General features: G+C 42.2%; 1 protein-coding gene across 1 annotated transcript in view; it reads left to right on the top strand.

Annotated features, from left to right (window-relative positions):
• The first annotated feature begins 69 nt into the window (after nucleotides 1-69).
• Nucleotides 70-15,121, top strand: part of LOC124070369 (EVI5-like protein) — a 30,094-nt gene continuing 15,042 nt past the window's right edge. The window contains 12 exon segments of the mRNA XM_046410235.1: nucleotides 70-460; nucleotides 9,287-9,664; nucleotides 10,993-11,182; nucleotides 12,087-12,311; nucleotides 12,859-12,933; nucleotides 13,201-13,326; nucleotides 13,506-13,649; nucleotides 13,758-13,847; nucleotides 14,511-14,608; nucleotides 14,775-14,838; nucleotides 14,928-14,956; nucleotides 14,958-14,979. Coding sequence (XP_046266191.1) covers nucleotides 9,423-9,664; nucleotides 10,993-11,182; nucleotides 12,087-12,311; nucleotides 12,859-12,933; nucleotides 13,201-13,326; nucleotides 13,506-13,649; nucleotides 13,758-13,847; nucleotides 14,511-14,608; nucleotides 14,775-14,838; nucleotides 14,928-14,956; nucleotides 14,958-14,979 — 1,305 coding nt within the window. The 5' untranslated portion in view covers nucleotides 70-460; nucleotides 9,287-9,422.

Here is a 15,121-nt window from a genome sequence, read left to right as displayed (position 1 = left end):
AACCGGCCATTGGTTCGTGACATGCCAACCATGTTACGTTCGGCAACCTTATTGGTGAGCCCCTCCTCGTGCTCAACAGAGGGCGCAGAACGCCAGCCATTCCGTATGGTTTACCCGCAATGATTGATGCTGCCGTTCATACCACATCCCGGTAGAACCGTCGGCTACACCGCGCGGCCGTCATGGTTGTTTTAGCGGATCTCTAATGTCGGCTTTTTCCTCCTCTGAATTCAGTTCACTCACACGCGCACGAGCGTTTCCGCTCGCGGAGCCTCGCGACCAGCTGTGCTGTTGAACGGCGGAGGCAGGAGGATGGCACTGCGTTGGACGCTCGGTCTGTATTTGTCCTCGGTGGTCTATTAAGATTTTAATTAGCTGATAACATACGGTTGACGTTTACGGCGGATTGGTGTGGCAGCGACGATAAACGCACCGCTCTGATTATGGGAAAGGAGTTCAGGTAAGCGTTTGGGGCTTTATTTGTTTTTTGTTTTTTTTAGGTGTATTGTTTTTAAGCAGAATATCAGCGTTGTGGCATGGAGCCTATTGACGGGCCCAAGAGCTTAACCGTTTTTTTTCACCATTTCAAATTGAAAGTATCACAGTAGCACAGGCCTGCATACCAAAACAGTAGCTTCTTGGTCCCGGTTATTGAAGCGCCGTTAACAGCAGCTTCATCTGTCTGCTCCATTTATCTCAGTGTAAAATTCCACTGTACGGCATGCCAGCGGAGACGCGGCCCATTCATTAAACCGTATTTATTGCTTAAGCACAGCATGTATCTCTGGGCCGTGTCATATTGTCATAGTGTTCCGTCCTCATTTTTAACGTCGTTACACAACCGTGTTGTCGTGGGAAGCCGGGAGATTTGGGTGCCGCAAAGACGGGGATGATGTGTCATTTTGGCCACAGATGTTGATCCAGCCGAGCCATGAGTCGACTGCAGAGCATGTAGGCCTGTTGTCGAGGCATCACCGAGCAGCAGATGCAGCAGACTGGGGTAATGAGCTGTCATGTCCAAACAGTCCAGTCAGTACGATTACAAGCTCTTCAAGTATGAAACTGCAGGACAAAGGATCGTAGGAGTCATGGTCATCTCTAGCGAAGAGCTGTTTTCCTCTGTGACAACAGTGGATGAATGTGAGCTGTCCATAGAGCTCCAACATGCCCTTATAATAGTGTTCTGTTGATTGTTGATTCATCTGTACCTACTGTATTCATGTAAGCAGACATTTACAGTTTTTTTACAGATTTATTTACACAAATCCCTTTAAATGGGCTGAAACAGACTTGTAATCTAAACACTGAGGACAAGGATGGAAAAACCACTGAGGTAAACGACTCTGTTTTAAATCCAGGCCAGGCACGTATAATTTTTTTTACCTCCCAAGTGGAATAAAAAGTTGGCAACTGACATAGTTTTTGTGGTATGATGTTGAAGAATGAAGGATATCGCTGACTAGTCACAAAATGGAAGAGTTCCCTCAGGCGCTTTAGGAGCAGGAGGGGGTGACTATCCAAGGAATTAATTATCTTACTCTGTTGATTGTAATTTACAGCTTAAGTACCCCATGACTGAGGACGTGTAGGTACCACTGAGTAATGGGTCCATCATGTTGTCATGAGATACAGTGCCGTTACTCTCAGCCTTATCTGTGAACTCACCATGCAAACGCCATCTCGCACATTTCACTGTCAAAAAACCAGGTATCTGATTCTCACATCCTGGTGACCTTTCTTTCTTAAGGGCCGCAGTCATGAAACTTCTTCCTTATCTGATCCCACGAGCACATGCATGCGCACACACAGAGTAGTTTTGCACACTACATCCGCGACACACTAGCACACACCATCTTATCCCAGCTAACTTCTTCCTCTGCACTCACACACTCACTGCTGCCGCAGTATTCGTCTGTGTGAGAGAGGGTGGTAAGCTAATAGGCTGTGGACAGAGTTGTCAGGATAAACAGTCTCTTGAGTTGTGCGTGCACTCATGGGGGGGATTTGAATGCATGCATGCATGTATGTGTAGCCTACAGCTATCATCTCGCACCCTTCTCCCAGTTCTGTACAGTCTGCCTGCCTGCTGCTGTCCAGGTTTATTACGTTTACCACTATGTTTGGTTGTAGAACAGGAGCCGCGTGTCCTGATGATAATCAGGAAGGAGTTATTGATTTCCCTAACGCCAAAAACTAGATTTTGATCAATTTTGCTAACAAGGGGCGACACCACGTCTTTTTCCCGAGCTTGTGATGAGATCTAACAGCCGCTGCACTTGTGGCTTTGGCCAACTAGAAACAGATGAATAATCGAAGAGGAGCATTATGACTTCTTGATGTAGAAGGTACTCATCACGTGGAGTGCCGTTTACATGGGCCGCAAGTCAAAGCAACTTTTGCAGCTTCAAAGCGATAATGAGCGAATGCTGCATTGTTGTTCAGCAGACTTGATTTATCCTCTGAAAAGTCCTCAGATACGCTTTCTGTTTCAGTGGAACTTTTCCTCACAGTATAAATCTAAGCTTTATTACCTGATGAGGTTAATGTAGATGTTTCCCTGGGTGATTTCTAGCGGTTTAACAAGAGCACAGTCTCTAAATGATGTAATTTCCTTAGTGTATGAAACAGCAAAATATGAAACTACAACTATTGATTATTTTCATTGTCGATTAATCTGTTGATTATTGTCTCAATTAAGCCATCAGGTGTTTGATTCCTAAATCCCATAAATCCCAAGGTGACGCCTTTAAACATTTTTTGGTGCAACCATCAAACAAATTCAGTTTACTTTCACAGAACACTAAGAAAAACAGCACATATAAAGCTTGAAACGGTTATCAAAATGAATTTCATTTTCTGTTGACGGACTAATGAGCTAATCAAATTGTTTGGAAGATAGTGCCATTTGTTTCTTATTTATGCTAAATTGCTTGCCTGTGTCACTGTTTGCTAAATAACAGCACCATACACAGAGACATTGGTTGAAGACATTGATTTAATCATCTCTCTGAGCTCTTGCTGGTCTAACTGGCTGGTTTGCAGGTTTCACTGTGCTGGTGCTGGTCTGGCCTGTGTGCACGGTACCACACTTCATCTCATTTGCTGACACATGGAAACAGGGAGCAGCTCGATGACCTGCCAGCCGCGGTTCAAGCTCACTACAACTGCAGTTCTGCTCTATTGTTCTTGTAGGCTGCAGATTTGTAACTGGATCTGTTTCGCCCTGCAGATTTTACACTGAGTGAATTGTGATCTCAGTTTCAGACTGCTGCAAGTGGAATTTATACCAGCATGCAAATCATGCTCAAACAATGAGGCAGAAATGTGCACAGGATTATATTGTGTGCCCAAGGTTGTTTCATTAGCTATTGGTGGAAGTACTCAGATAATTTACTCAAGTAAAAGCACAACTAAAACAATGTGAAGTGCGAAGTAATGCATAAGTGGCATTTTTCAGTTACAGTTTGTTGTGGTGGTGCTCTTTCAGCTATATACAGTTAGCTAGTTTAGTCCACCAGACTAGATAAATCCGAGGGATGTGAGAGCAGAGGATGGAAAAGAAGAAGAAAAAAAATCCACAAATTTCTTTTTATTTTATTCCTGACTTTTCCCAGTTGTTGTTTTATTGTGAAATATTGGAATTTTTTTTGTTTGTTTGGGCCTTAAGGAGTTATTTAAAGGAAACCATCTGAGAAGAATGTCTCTTTGGTGTAACTCATGACTGCTCACAGACATCCAAAACAAGACCAGGAGTTGTGGGTCGTCTTAATCTGAACAGTAAGTAGTAACTGTAGCTGTCAGATAAATTTAGTGGAGTAAAAAGTAGAATGAAATGCAAAGAAATGCAGTGGAGCACATTTATAAGGTGGCATAAAATGAGTATTCTCAAATACATCCCACCACTGTCTGTAGATATGTGGCTATTAAAAACGCTGAGGACAAATATTTCTTAAGCATTACTTAACATGCTTAAAGGCTTTATTTACCAGGGTTTCTGTCACTTCTGAAGTAGGCGTTAGAAACATGCTGCTTCTCTGTACTGAACATTTCATCAGCCAAGTCAAGGTATTGTTATTATTTAAAACGAACATGAGGGAATGACTAACGGCAGAGTGAATCTGGGAGTATGATTAACAACACAGACGTGTTTGTGAGCAAGACTCGGAGGCATTTTGAAACCTGTGCCGTTACACTGTGGCTGTTGTTGATGCTTCCTTTGCACAATCAGTCTGTGATACGATGTGTCAGCTAATGGGCTGCACTGCGCCTGTGCTTTGGAGTAAATTATGTGGAAGTTGAAAGGCTTTGCAGCTCAAATTACATGTCAGATAGGCTATGTCTTCAGATTGGTTTGGACGTTTGATTTGTCACTTAAAGGTACCAAAATGTGTTAGGGCCATAAATTGTTAAACATCTTTAGATTTTGGTTTCAAAGTCAAAGTGGTCCTTCTGTGAGACGGTCTCTGCGAACACCTGCCCAGATTAGTTTTATAATTTCTCCAGGAAGATTGAGGTAGGAGTACAATAAAACAAGCTTGTAAAATAAAGAAAAATTTAATCAATCTAATTTTTGAGCTAATGTTTGTGGATTCATAGTGTTTGACCCTCCATTCACAACAATTTCTAAGGCAAACAACAGATGTTTGCAATCAGAACAGATGATTAGACAGCATCTCGGCTGCTGGCAAAATATGAAATGAAAAGATAATGTGATGAATGCGGCAGGAAACCTAAAGTCAGTCTTTGCCTCTGCATCACACTAAGCAGTGGCCACGTGCACCCAGTTGGTAGCAGTTATCCTCCATGGCACGCTCATGATGAAAGGATGTTGCTTTCTGTTTTATTATGAATGCTTTTAGTTAAAAGATATTAAATATTCTGCGCAGTTTTAGTACTAATGCACTGATCATTCAGTGATAGGCCTGTACTTGGAAGTAATTGATTGGTTGTGGGCATGGTTATTTCTAGACAATTTCCTCTCACAGTGGCACTTGGGAACCAAATCATCTGGAGAGGGATACTAACTAAATTTAGAGCAGGAAGGTATTAGTCATATAAAGTGAACATGGTCTGTAGATTTAGGGAACCGAGTCTGGAAAACATTCATAGCTTCAGTTTTCCTTCGATTGCCCTTAACGTCTCCTCATTTATACAGGATTAATGTCACACAAGTTGTTATTTGAAGGATCCCAGAAAACATTTGCTGCCCTGCACATAAGTAAGAGAGATACAGATTATATCTCAATAATCTATACAGTGCAGTTGGTACATGAGGGCTGCTTGGAGAACAGGTTGTCCTTAATGAAATGCTGGACGCTGGAAGCTGATGTTCTCAGAGATGTCAGATATTAATATGAAAACTAACCAATAACTAGAAATGTAGTAGAAAATTACAGTATTTCTATCATCATACACGAATTGATTGGTACCTGCTTTGCACACCATTGCCCTTGTGCGCTATATGTAGAGCGTCTTTAACTTTTCAATATGGACTAATGCCATGTATTGATTTCAGCTAATTGAGTCATTCTGATTCCAGTTATGACTTTTACCAACATTGAGGGGGAGCGCTTTGAGCAGCAATATCAGAAAAAAAACATCTTTCACAATGGGACACTTTGAGCAACGTGGAGCCCAACAACAGTCACAAGGACAGTGTTGAAAATGGACAGTCCACGTGTCCGTATCAAGTTGCCAAGTGGGAACAACAGTGAGGTTAGCAGCTACGGCTTAAGGACGGGGTCGCCTTTAATGTCAGGACTGTAAGGCCCTGAGGGTGAGACATCAACACACACACACACACACAGAGGAGAAGGGGGAAGGAGAAGAGGGGGAGAGAGGGTGACACGAGGTTCAGATTTTTCTTTCTTAAATTGCTGGACAGGTTGTTCCATTTTTGCGTGTCAATGGTTTTTTTTTCGCGGCTGGAGAAATGATTTACGGTACGTCCCAGAATGACTGTGATAGCATGTAATGTTACGGTGGATCTTCAGTCACTTTGCAGACAGGGGAATATGCATGGATTTGTTGTCGGTGGGCGTTGTCAGGAGATCAAAGAGAGATCTTCTTATTTTAGTTACCCCAGGCCAGTTCAGCGTCACCCAGCCCAGATGGGGACCGTGAAAAGCTTCTTTACAACGATGAAAAGTATTTTGTAAATCAGACACATCCTGCACTGAGGTTTGCATGCAAGCCACGGATACATCATTAAAAACATGGAGGGGCAAAGGGAACGTGGCTTCATGGTGGGTAGTTGTGTGTGTGTGTGTGTGTGTGTGTGTGCGTGTGTGTAAGAGAGGGGGGTCAGAAGTGGAAACAATAGTGCTGTCTGTTTCTGTAGTCAGGGAGGGCTCAGAGAGGTTGCATCCAGCCATAGACTTTACACAATACCATAGTTGTGTCTGGTGATATTAGTCGAGGACAGACTCGACATAAGCAAAAACAAAATTGTGCACACATTTATCACATGCTTACTGTGCTCTCACTCTCTGTCTCTCTCACACACACACACATTGAGGTTGAACATAAACATGGAGATGCCAAGTATGAGACGTGTTGGTGCACCTTGCTAAACAGTAACCTTTCATGTAGCACACACACAGACATGCACGCTGAACATGCTTGGAAACCCAATTTTAAAGGGATTACAGTGAAAGCCCTGCAAACCCGCCTTCTCTCTCAGTCCTCTGCAGTTTCTCCCAAGTACACAATGACATTAGCGCAGGCCTGCTGTCATAGACAGAGCAACAGCCAGACTCACAAAATCTGGCTTGTTTTGCTTTGTCACAGACCTTCACAATGTCCTTCCATTAACCAATGCGTGTGTGTGTGTGTGTGTGTGTGTGTGTGTGTGTGTGTGTGTGTGTGTGTATGTGTGTGTGTGTGTGTGTGTGTGTGTGTGTGTGTAAGAGAGAGAGAACTCCTGCTTTAGTAGTACTGTGCTGCATGACTCACACCTTTTCCAGTGTGTTCTGACCACAGTGACACAGCTGAATAGCCCTCTGTGGTGCTGAAACCTCTCTGGAGAATCTCTTTGTTTTATTCTCTCATCACTAACAGGCTAATGCTTAACATGTTTATATAGCATTTGTATTTTCTTTATTTTATTATTTTTTTAAAAGCACAATTCATCAACCAGGCATCAGTTTGATCTTGTGACTTTCATATTAACGAGTCCAGATTTGTGTCAAACCAGAATCTCTCATTTTATTTGCACTAAAAATAGATTGTGGTCGTGTTAAAAAATGTGGCTGTCACTGTGAACTGTGTAATATGGTTGCAAGCATTTGGTAGGGAATCCTGGAAGTAGTCGTTGATCTGTCCAGGTAGCTGTAGCCTGGAAGAGGATGTGCTTACTTAGTGTTTATGCTATCAGTCCGATCACAATCTGTCGCAGTCACAATCTGTTTTGTCAGGAGCTTATGTTGGTTTTATACAAAACAACGTTGTTTTAGCCGTTTTACAAAAGTGATTGGTCTCATTGGCTTGTTAATGGCTCTTTTGATTGGACTGGTTTCTGTTCATGAATGTGGTCCTTGTCTCTTCCCCATATTGTGTTTTCCCCGTTCAGACTGTTCTTATGCTCCTCTTCGTTCCTGCAGGGTGTTTTTTCCACTGTGCTTGTTTGTGTATGTCATCACGTGCATCATATGCTTCCAAACTATTGCACAGGCTGTCTCTCAAGCTTCACGGTAGATGGCTGAAATCAATTCTCCATTGCATTGATTTTTGCATTTTTCTTGCTCAGATTTCTCTCTTCTGCCCCTGAATATATTTTATTGTATATTGGTCATCAACTACACCATGTGTGTGTGTGTGTGTGGCCAGATGTAATTTCCACGGGGCTCCCTTCGCGAAAGAGATACTATCCATTATACAGAGGAAGCAGAGTCAGGGCAGCAAACTGTAGCTCTACATTAGAGCAGCACTTTGGCTTTTTGACTCATTTTCTCCCCTTACCAAGGGCAGCTCTTCCTCAGCTGACATTTTCTGATTGCTAGCTGCAGCATGGAGAGAGAATAGTTTGTATATGTATGTATAAGTATGTGTAGTCCTTAATGTTTGTCTGGTAAGAAGCTTCAGTAGCTGCCATATGCGGCACATCAGCCAAGCTCTGACTTGTTTATTTTCCTCAGGCACACGGGAAACCCTCTCACTGTGCCTTAATGCTCGGCTCTATTTTTCGTGCATGTATTTGTAAAGATGAATACGAGGAAAAACAAATCACAGGGTGTACATGTGGTGTCTAATATTAGCAAGTTAAATGTTACACTCAAGACACAAATGTCTGGGCTTTTTGCACCCTTAATCACTGGAAGTATAATTAAACATGGAAGACAAACACACACACACACCATTTTTTAAAAAAATAGAATTTATTAAAGCTGCAGTCAAACAAGAATCTCTGCACTACAGCTTCAGCCCAAATGGATCAATTGTATCAATTTTTCATTTTGGTATCTTGATGTGAAATCATGGCTGGGTCCACATCAGGACAGAAACACTGGACTGGTTGCACAGCAGACATTTAAACTTGTCGCAGCAGGTGAACTTAATAACAACAATGACAGCTTAGTTTCTTTAAGAGTCCCAGTAACAGACATAGTGAGCCAGCATGTATAAAACGGGATCTCTAAGTGTAATGCAACAATTAATACACCTGTGAATTTCTTGCTCTGACCTGTAAAAATGTTTAATGGCCTGTGCAACCAGGCCATTAAAAGCTCATCTCTCTGGACTCACTCAAGTATTCATTTGATTTGTTTATGATCTGCTTGATTTATTATGTCTCAATGCACATTAGTGGCGTATTTAAATATCGTTCATCACTGGGACACTGTCTGCCTTAGTGTGAAGAAAAACAGCCCACTGAGAGCAGAGTCTGCCTGCAGTGACCGACCTCGATGTTCTCAGTCAGGATGATGTCATTACAGTGACTAAGAGCCACTCGTTTGAAGTAGGCACTTGAATCAGTGTGTGGAAGGCCATCTTCGTGTGGATCGGACCAGTATGATCGGTGAGCTCAAATTTGGGGATTCACTGCTTTCCTGTTTGATGTCACTGTAAAGTTCACCTGAAGCTCTGAGAAATCGTGATGGGTTACATAATTAAGAGGAAATATTGACTGAATAAATAAGAAGGAAAATTGTCATTTGTACCTGCTCTCGTTATAAACTTGCAGCTTAACATGGTCAGACATATCATGCTGTCTAGGTTTGAAGGACATATTTGTCAAGTTATGGTGACGACATGTTGACTCATTATCTGTGATCTGCATTGATGACAGGTTTGAAGACCCCTGATCATATCGGCTGCAAGGCCAAACAGGGGACTTGTACCTGAAGAGGGACGACTAACATTGAGACTGGAAGACCCTCTCTCCACACTGACACTGCTTCACCTATCACTCCATCATCACTGCCATGTCCATACCCAGTGGCAGCCCAGAGAAAGAGGGCTCCAGTGGGGCTCTCCCTCAGCTAGAGTGCCCCTCTTCCCCTCCTGGCATGGACCCAGATCCCACGTCAATGGGCAGCCCAGTGCTCAGCCCAGACTCATCCTCTCATGATGCAGTGCTGTCAGCACCAGCTGCTTCCCCAGCCGACTCGGAGAACCTAAGTCCCGATGAGCTGGAGCTGCTCGCCAAACTCGAGGAGCAGAACAGGTGAGAATGCTTGTTTTTTGGTTTCTGGTTGAACAGATTCCTGTACATAGTACATACACTGTGTTACATTTGCTAAACAGACTAGATCATTTAGTCCTCCAACTTAAAGCCAGCATGTTGAAAGTGCTGTTTGAGAAGTATGTGAACACCGCAGCCAAACAGCATCTATCTTATTTACAATGCAAGAACAATGCTGTTTATTAATTTGATGTTAGCTGACTGTTCAAGATGCTAAGTTTTTTGCCAGGGACACAGGGAAACAGTTCATGGTGCTAACAACTTTTAAATTAATCCTAGACTTAGCCTTATGACATAAATGTTGTGTCACAAATGGATAGCAGAAAAGTTAATTATGCAAAAAAAGTTTCAATTTATGCTTTCCACCTAACCACCATAATATGTGCTTTGTTAAAGGGTGTAAACCAAATGCTTTGCTCACAGTAAGAAATGGTAAAATACCGCGTTTAGCCACATTTATACGCCTTTTGAAACATTGTCGTTGTTCTGTGTGTAAATTTACCACAATTTGACCTAGAATCACAAATGTGCATGCCCTACATCTGCATTAAATACACGGTAACAAAAAGTAGGTATTTAGGTTAGTATTTTAAAAGCAGTGAACAGGTAGTCACTATATCAGTGCAAAACTTTTTTTATCACATTTTAAATCAAAACATAAGGATTAGGATTAAGTTATCAATTAATTGCAAACAAATCCATATTACACATGGATTTAGACTCTTCATATTGAAAACATAAAGGAGTTATAATTAAGAAAAATGAGCAAAAAAAGAGCATTCATCACTTTCTTGACAATACCAAACACATTTCACACAGCATTTGTCATCCAGTGTATATCTTTGCATAGCCTGCAATATTATTGTAATGTTAGGTAACACTCTTAACTATGATAGCCAGTTACATTGTCAACACTAATTGCCAGAACTTGCAAATTTGTCATCAGCTGTAGTCTTTTGCGTTGTGTTCAGGTGCAAAAGTTTGGTCCAGACACAGGCAACATGAGGCAATGCAACCAGCAGTCTGTGTGTGTCGCTAGTTCTTTGTCGTCAGTTTGGTGTGTCTGGGGCTTAAGGCAACAAGCCCTGAGGCTTCTGGTGCTTCTGCAAGGTTGTCCACAAACTGCACTGATCCTCACAATGTCACAGTTTGTCTCAGTGTCATATCTGCTTGCCATGACTCCTACTGTTCAGCTCTAAAGTTTGTGTGTACCATCTTGTATGAGAAAAACATGCTGTGCCTTGGAATCATGTGGCTTATCCACAGGAGATAATCAGTTGTGATTTGAGCTTCTTATCCTCTTCACGCAGGTTGCTGGAGGCCGATTCCAAGTCCATGCGCTCGATGAGCGGCTCTCGGCGCAACAGCGGCTCCTCGCTGGTGTCCAGCTCCTCAGCTTCCTCCAACCTGTCACACCTGGAGGAGGATACCTGGATCCTGTGGGGCCGCATCGTCAACGAGTGGGAAGAGTGGAGACGCAAAAAGGACAAACTCCTGAAGGTGCAGATCAGGGGGTGGAGATGAAAAAGGTTTAATTAGGTTGTCATATGCAGCATTTTTCACGGAATGAGTCACTGAATATAATTTAAAATGGGAACATCAAGAAAATGATCGGCCTCATTTTATTTCCACGTCTTGTTGATCAGGTTTCACAGGAAGGTTGTTGGATTTGAACAAAGCAGAAAGAGGGCTTCGTAAATCCCTGACTCATTGCACTTTTTATTCAGAGGCTGGTGGGCCACTGATATTTACACACAGACATTGTCACTGGCTTGTTGGTTGCGTGTGTAAAAATGTACCTCAGTGTTGTATGACATTTCAGGGTTTATTTTTGGTGTCAATACCCTGCAACTTGTCAGAATTTGGGAAAAAAAAAGCCCACAAGATGAATCTGTTGGTAGAATAGTTTTCATACGATTACACCTTTAAGCACCAACAGGCTCTTCACACTCCTCCTTTCCTCTTTGTGTCTCCCTGTGTCCCCTGTAACAAAAAGAGAAAACCCAGGGGAAGAAAAGATGGATGAGGGGACAGGACAGCAAATTGAGTCAGGGGAAAATGGAAGGGCAGGCAAACCAAGCAACATGACACTGGCTGCCCGCAAACTCTGCAGCAGCAAAACAAAATAAAAACACAGAGTTTGGCATTAATGAAAAACATGAGTGAGTGAAGAATTATTGTAAAGAGTCATGCATCATAATCTACTGTGTGGCTGTAATTATGAAAGATATTAAATTGTCCTTGTAAATATATCTGTTCATCATTCCATAATTGATTCCTCCCATCTCATCTGCCTGCTCTTTGCTCTTCACGAGATGCTTAGAGATGCTGAAATCTGCCAACACGGCATAAAGGAATGAGGTATTAATCTTCTTTAATGTCTCTCCCTATCTGTCTCCCCCAGGAGTTGATCAGAAAGGGCATCCCTCATCATTTCCGGGCCATCGTCTGGCAGCTGCTGGGCAACGCCACTGACATGCCGGTGAAGAACCAATACTCTGAGCTGCTGAAGATGTCGTCCCCCTGCGAGAAGCTCATCCGCAGAGACATCGCCCGCACTTACCCTGAGCATGAGTTCTTCAAAGGCCAGGACAGCCTGGGGCAGGAAGTCCTCTTCAATGTCATGAAGGTGAGCAGAGTTTCACATCACCTCAAGGCCTGAACTACTCAGTCTTGATATTTGACATCTACGAAAAAGTGAGACTTGTGTCTTAAAGAATAAATGTCTTGTGTTTGGCTCTGGGTGCAGTGTATTAAAAGAATTTAGAAAGTCATTTATGACGTTGCAAGGGAGATGTGTTTGGCAAAATTGTTTGTTTCAACATGGTCAGCGAGTGTCATATAGCACAAAGGGTTAAAAATAACAATGCTCAAATCAGAGTGTTTTTTTTTTATCTCTTTGAATTTGAGTGTTACCTTATCAATGTAATTTTGTTGATGAGACAAAATCTGTAAGGAAACAAGGAAAGTTGTTGGTGATTTCTTGCCCACAGCCATGGAAACACGTTTGTTGACCATCTGCACATCAGTTGTAATTCAGCTGCACAGGAAATGAAGGGACCGCTGGTGTCTCGTTGGTCCCTTGATGTTCAGTCAGGATTACGGATCAGTCATCTATGCTTCTTTCTATAAATATGGCACATAGCGAGTGCAATGTGTTTCTGTGTGTTTTTCAGGCGTACTCTCTGGTTGATCGAGAGGTGGGCTACTGCCAAGGAAGCGCATTCATCGTTGGTCTGCTGCTTATGCAGGTAATGATCAGATATTTCATTATCCATCAATTATTCATTATGAAAATATTTTTTTCCTGAAGGCTCAGCGCATTATGTCTGAGCTTCATTTTGTAATCAGTAATCATAGCTACCGAAAACACTTGATTATGTGGCACGTGCAAGGCAAAAATTAAGTTCAGTGAAAAGCAGCAGTCAGTGAATAATAAACTGTTCACAATAATCTAACTTATACCTAATGAGGGAACTTTAATCAGAGAACTCACTTTGCCTCTGCCCTCTACCCAGATGCCCGAGGAAGAGGCGTTTTGTGTTTTTGTGCGTCTGATGCAGGAGTACCGCCTGAGGGAGCTGTTCAAACCTAGCATGGCGGAGCTGGGCCTCTGCATCTACCAATTTGAGTATCTGCTCCAGGTAAAGGGGAAACAGGAGAGTCTATCAACAAGGATGAGGCTTGCAGTGTAACACTCATCCACACGGGGGCAGCACATCATTCATTTGTGTTTCCTGGCACATCACTTTCTCTTCATATGTCCTTTTGACTATATTTTAGTTATTTCAGGCTTAAAATCTTCCTCCTTTTTGTGTCTCAGGAGCAACTTCCAGAGCTGAACGTCCATTTTCGATCCCAGAGTTTCCACACATCCATGTACGCCTCGTCCTGGTTCCTCACCCTTTTCCTCACCTTTCTCCCTCTGCCTGTTGCCACACGAATCTTTGATATTTTCATGTATGAGGTAGGGAAGTATTTGTTATCTGAAGATGTATTTGATGTGTTTGACCGTGTATGTTCAGTTTATTATTTCAGCTCAGTGCATAAAATAAAAAATATGACCTGTCTGTAGGGCCTAGAGATTATCTTTCGTGTGGGCCTGGCCATCCTGCAGTACAACCAGACTGACCTCATTCAGCTGGACATGGAGGGCATGTCACAGGTGAGCAGCTGCAGCTCTACACCACCGCTTGTTGCAGAAATTAGATCCATGTACAGATTCAGCCACAAGTCAAATGCTCCACATTCAACTTTCCCTTTCACACATGAGCTTCCTGAATGACAGAACTGCTTCAAGCGGTCACATTAATTCAAAACAGAAACAGAAACCAGACCTATTTAGATGATATCTGATGGTGCTAGCAGTGGTGTTGCTCCTTAGTGAAAGTCTGCCAAACCAGTGAATTAAATTGTGTTTGTGTTTAATGTGTCTGATCTCTCATGAGACAAAATCTAAACAAAACAGAGGTTGAACTTTGTCAGATTTTCAGGTTGTTATTTCACTTTTCAGTTTGCTGTTTTAAAATGTCAGAAAATGGAGTAAGGTACCAGAAAAATGTTGGTTCCTCCAAGGGTTGTTTTATTAAATTATTAAGTCTCCTCTCATTTGAAATCCACTACATTTAACTCAATGTCTCTGAATCACAGTATATCAGGACCGTCTGAGTTTGAGCTGTTGTTGGCTCACCACACGACTGGCACTAGTCTTTAGTTGCCCTTCCTGACTTTGTGAAAATGTGTCTTTCTGCTTCTTCATAAATTATGAATGACCATCTTTGTCTGCCTTTCGCTCTCTAATCTTGTGTTTCCCTCTGGGCTCTGCCAGCATTTCCAGAAGGTGATCCCCCACCAGTTTGACAGCTGCCCAGACAAGCTGGTCCTCAGGGCCTACCAGGTTAAATATAACCCCAAGAGGATGAAGAAGTAAGAGTGCTCGTTACTGAGCTAACAACTAATGAGACAACCAGGATTTGTATTTCTCTCTGACTAATAACAGTGTTTTTGGACTGATCTTTGCTTTTTAATCATCATACTTAAAATAGAGTGATTAAAAAAACATTGCATTATGTTTTTTTTTTTTTTATGTCAGACTTGAAAAAGAATATACTACAATCAAGAATAAAGAAATGGAGGAGCAAATTGAGATTAAGTGTGTATTGAGTCTCTGTGCATATGTATGTATTTCTGCACGATTAGGTATCAAAATAAATAAATTAACTGTTCTGTAACTCTCTCCCCTCAGAGGTTACGCACAGAAAACAGGCTGTTGAAGCAGAGTCGAGACGCTGGAGAAGGTAAAAGCTGGGCTTTGATTCGCTCATCTAAATCCTTAAATAAATTAAGTTTGTGCAGCATCATAGACAAATCAGCCAGATTGCTCAGTGGAGGACTCCTCACATTCTGATCAGACCAGTTAATCTCTAATGAGATAATGCT

Source organism: Scatophagus argus, chromosome 2 (assembly GCF_020382885.2).
Source record: "Scatophagus argus isolate fScaArg1 chromosome 2, fScaArg1.pri, whole genome shotgun sequence".
Lineage (NCBI taxonomy): Eukaryota > Metazoa > Chordata > Actinopteri > Scatophagidae > Scatophagus > Scatophagus argus.
Note: the sequence above shows the minus strand (reverse complement) of the source record. Positions and strands in the feature narration are given on the sequence as shown.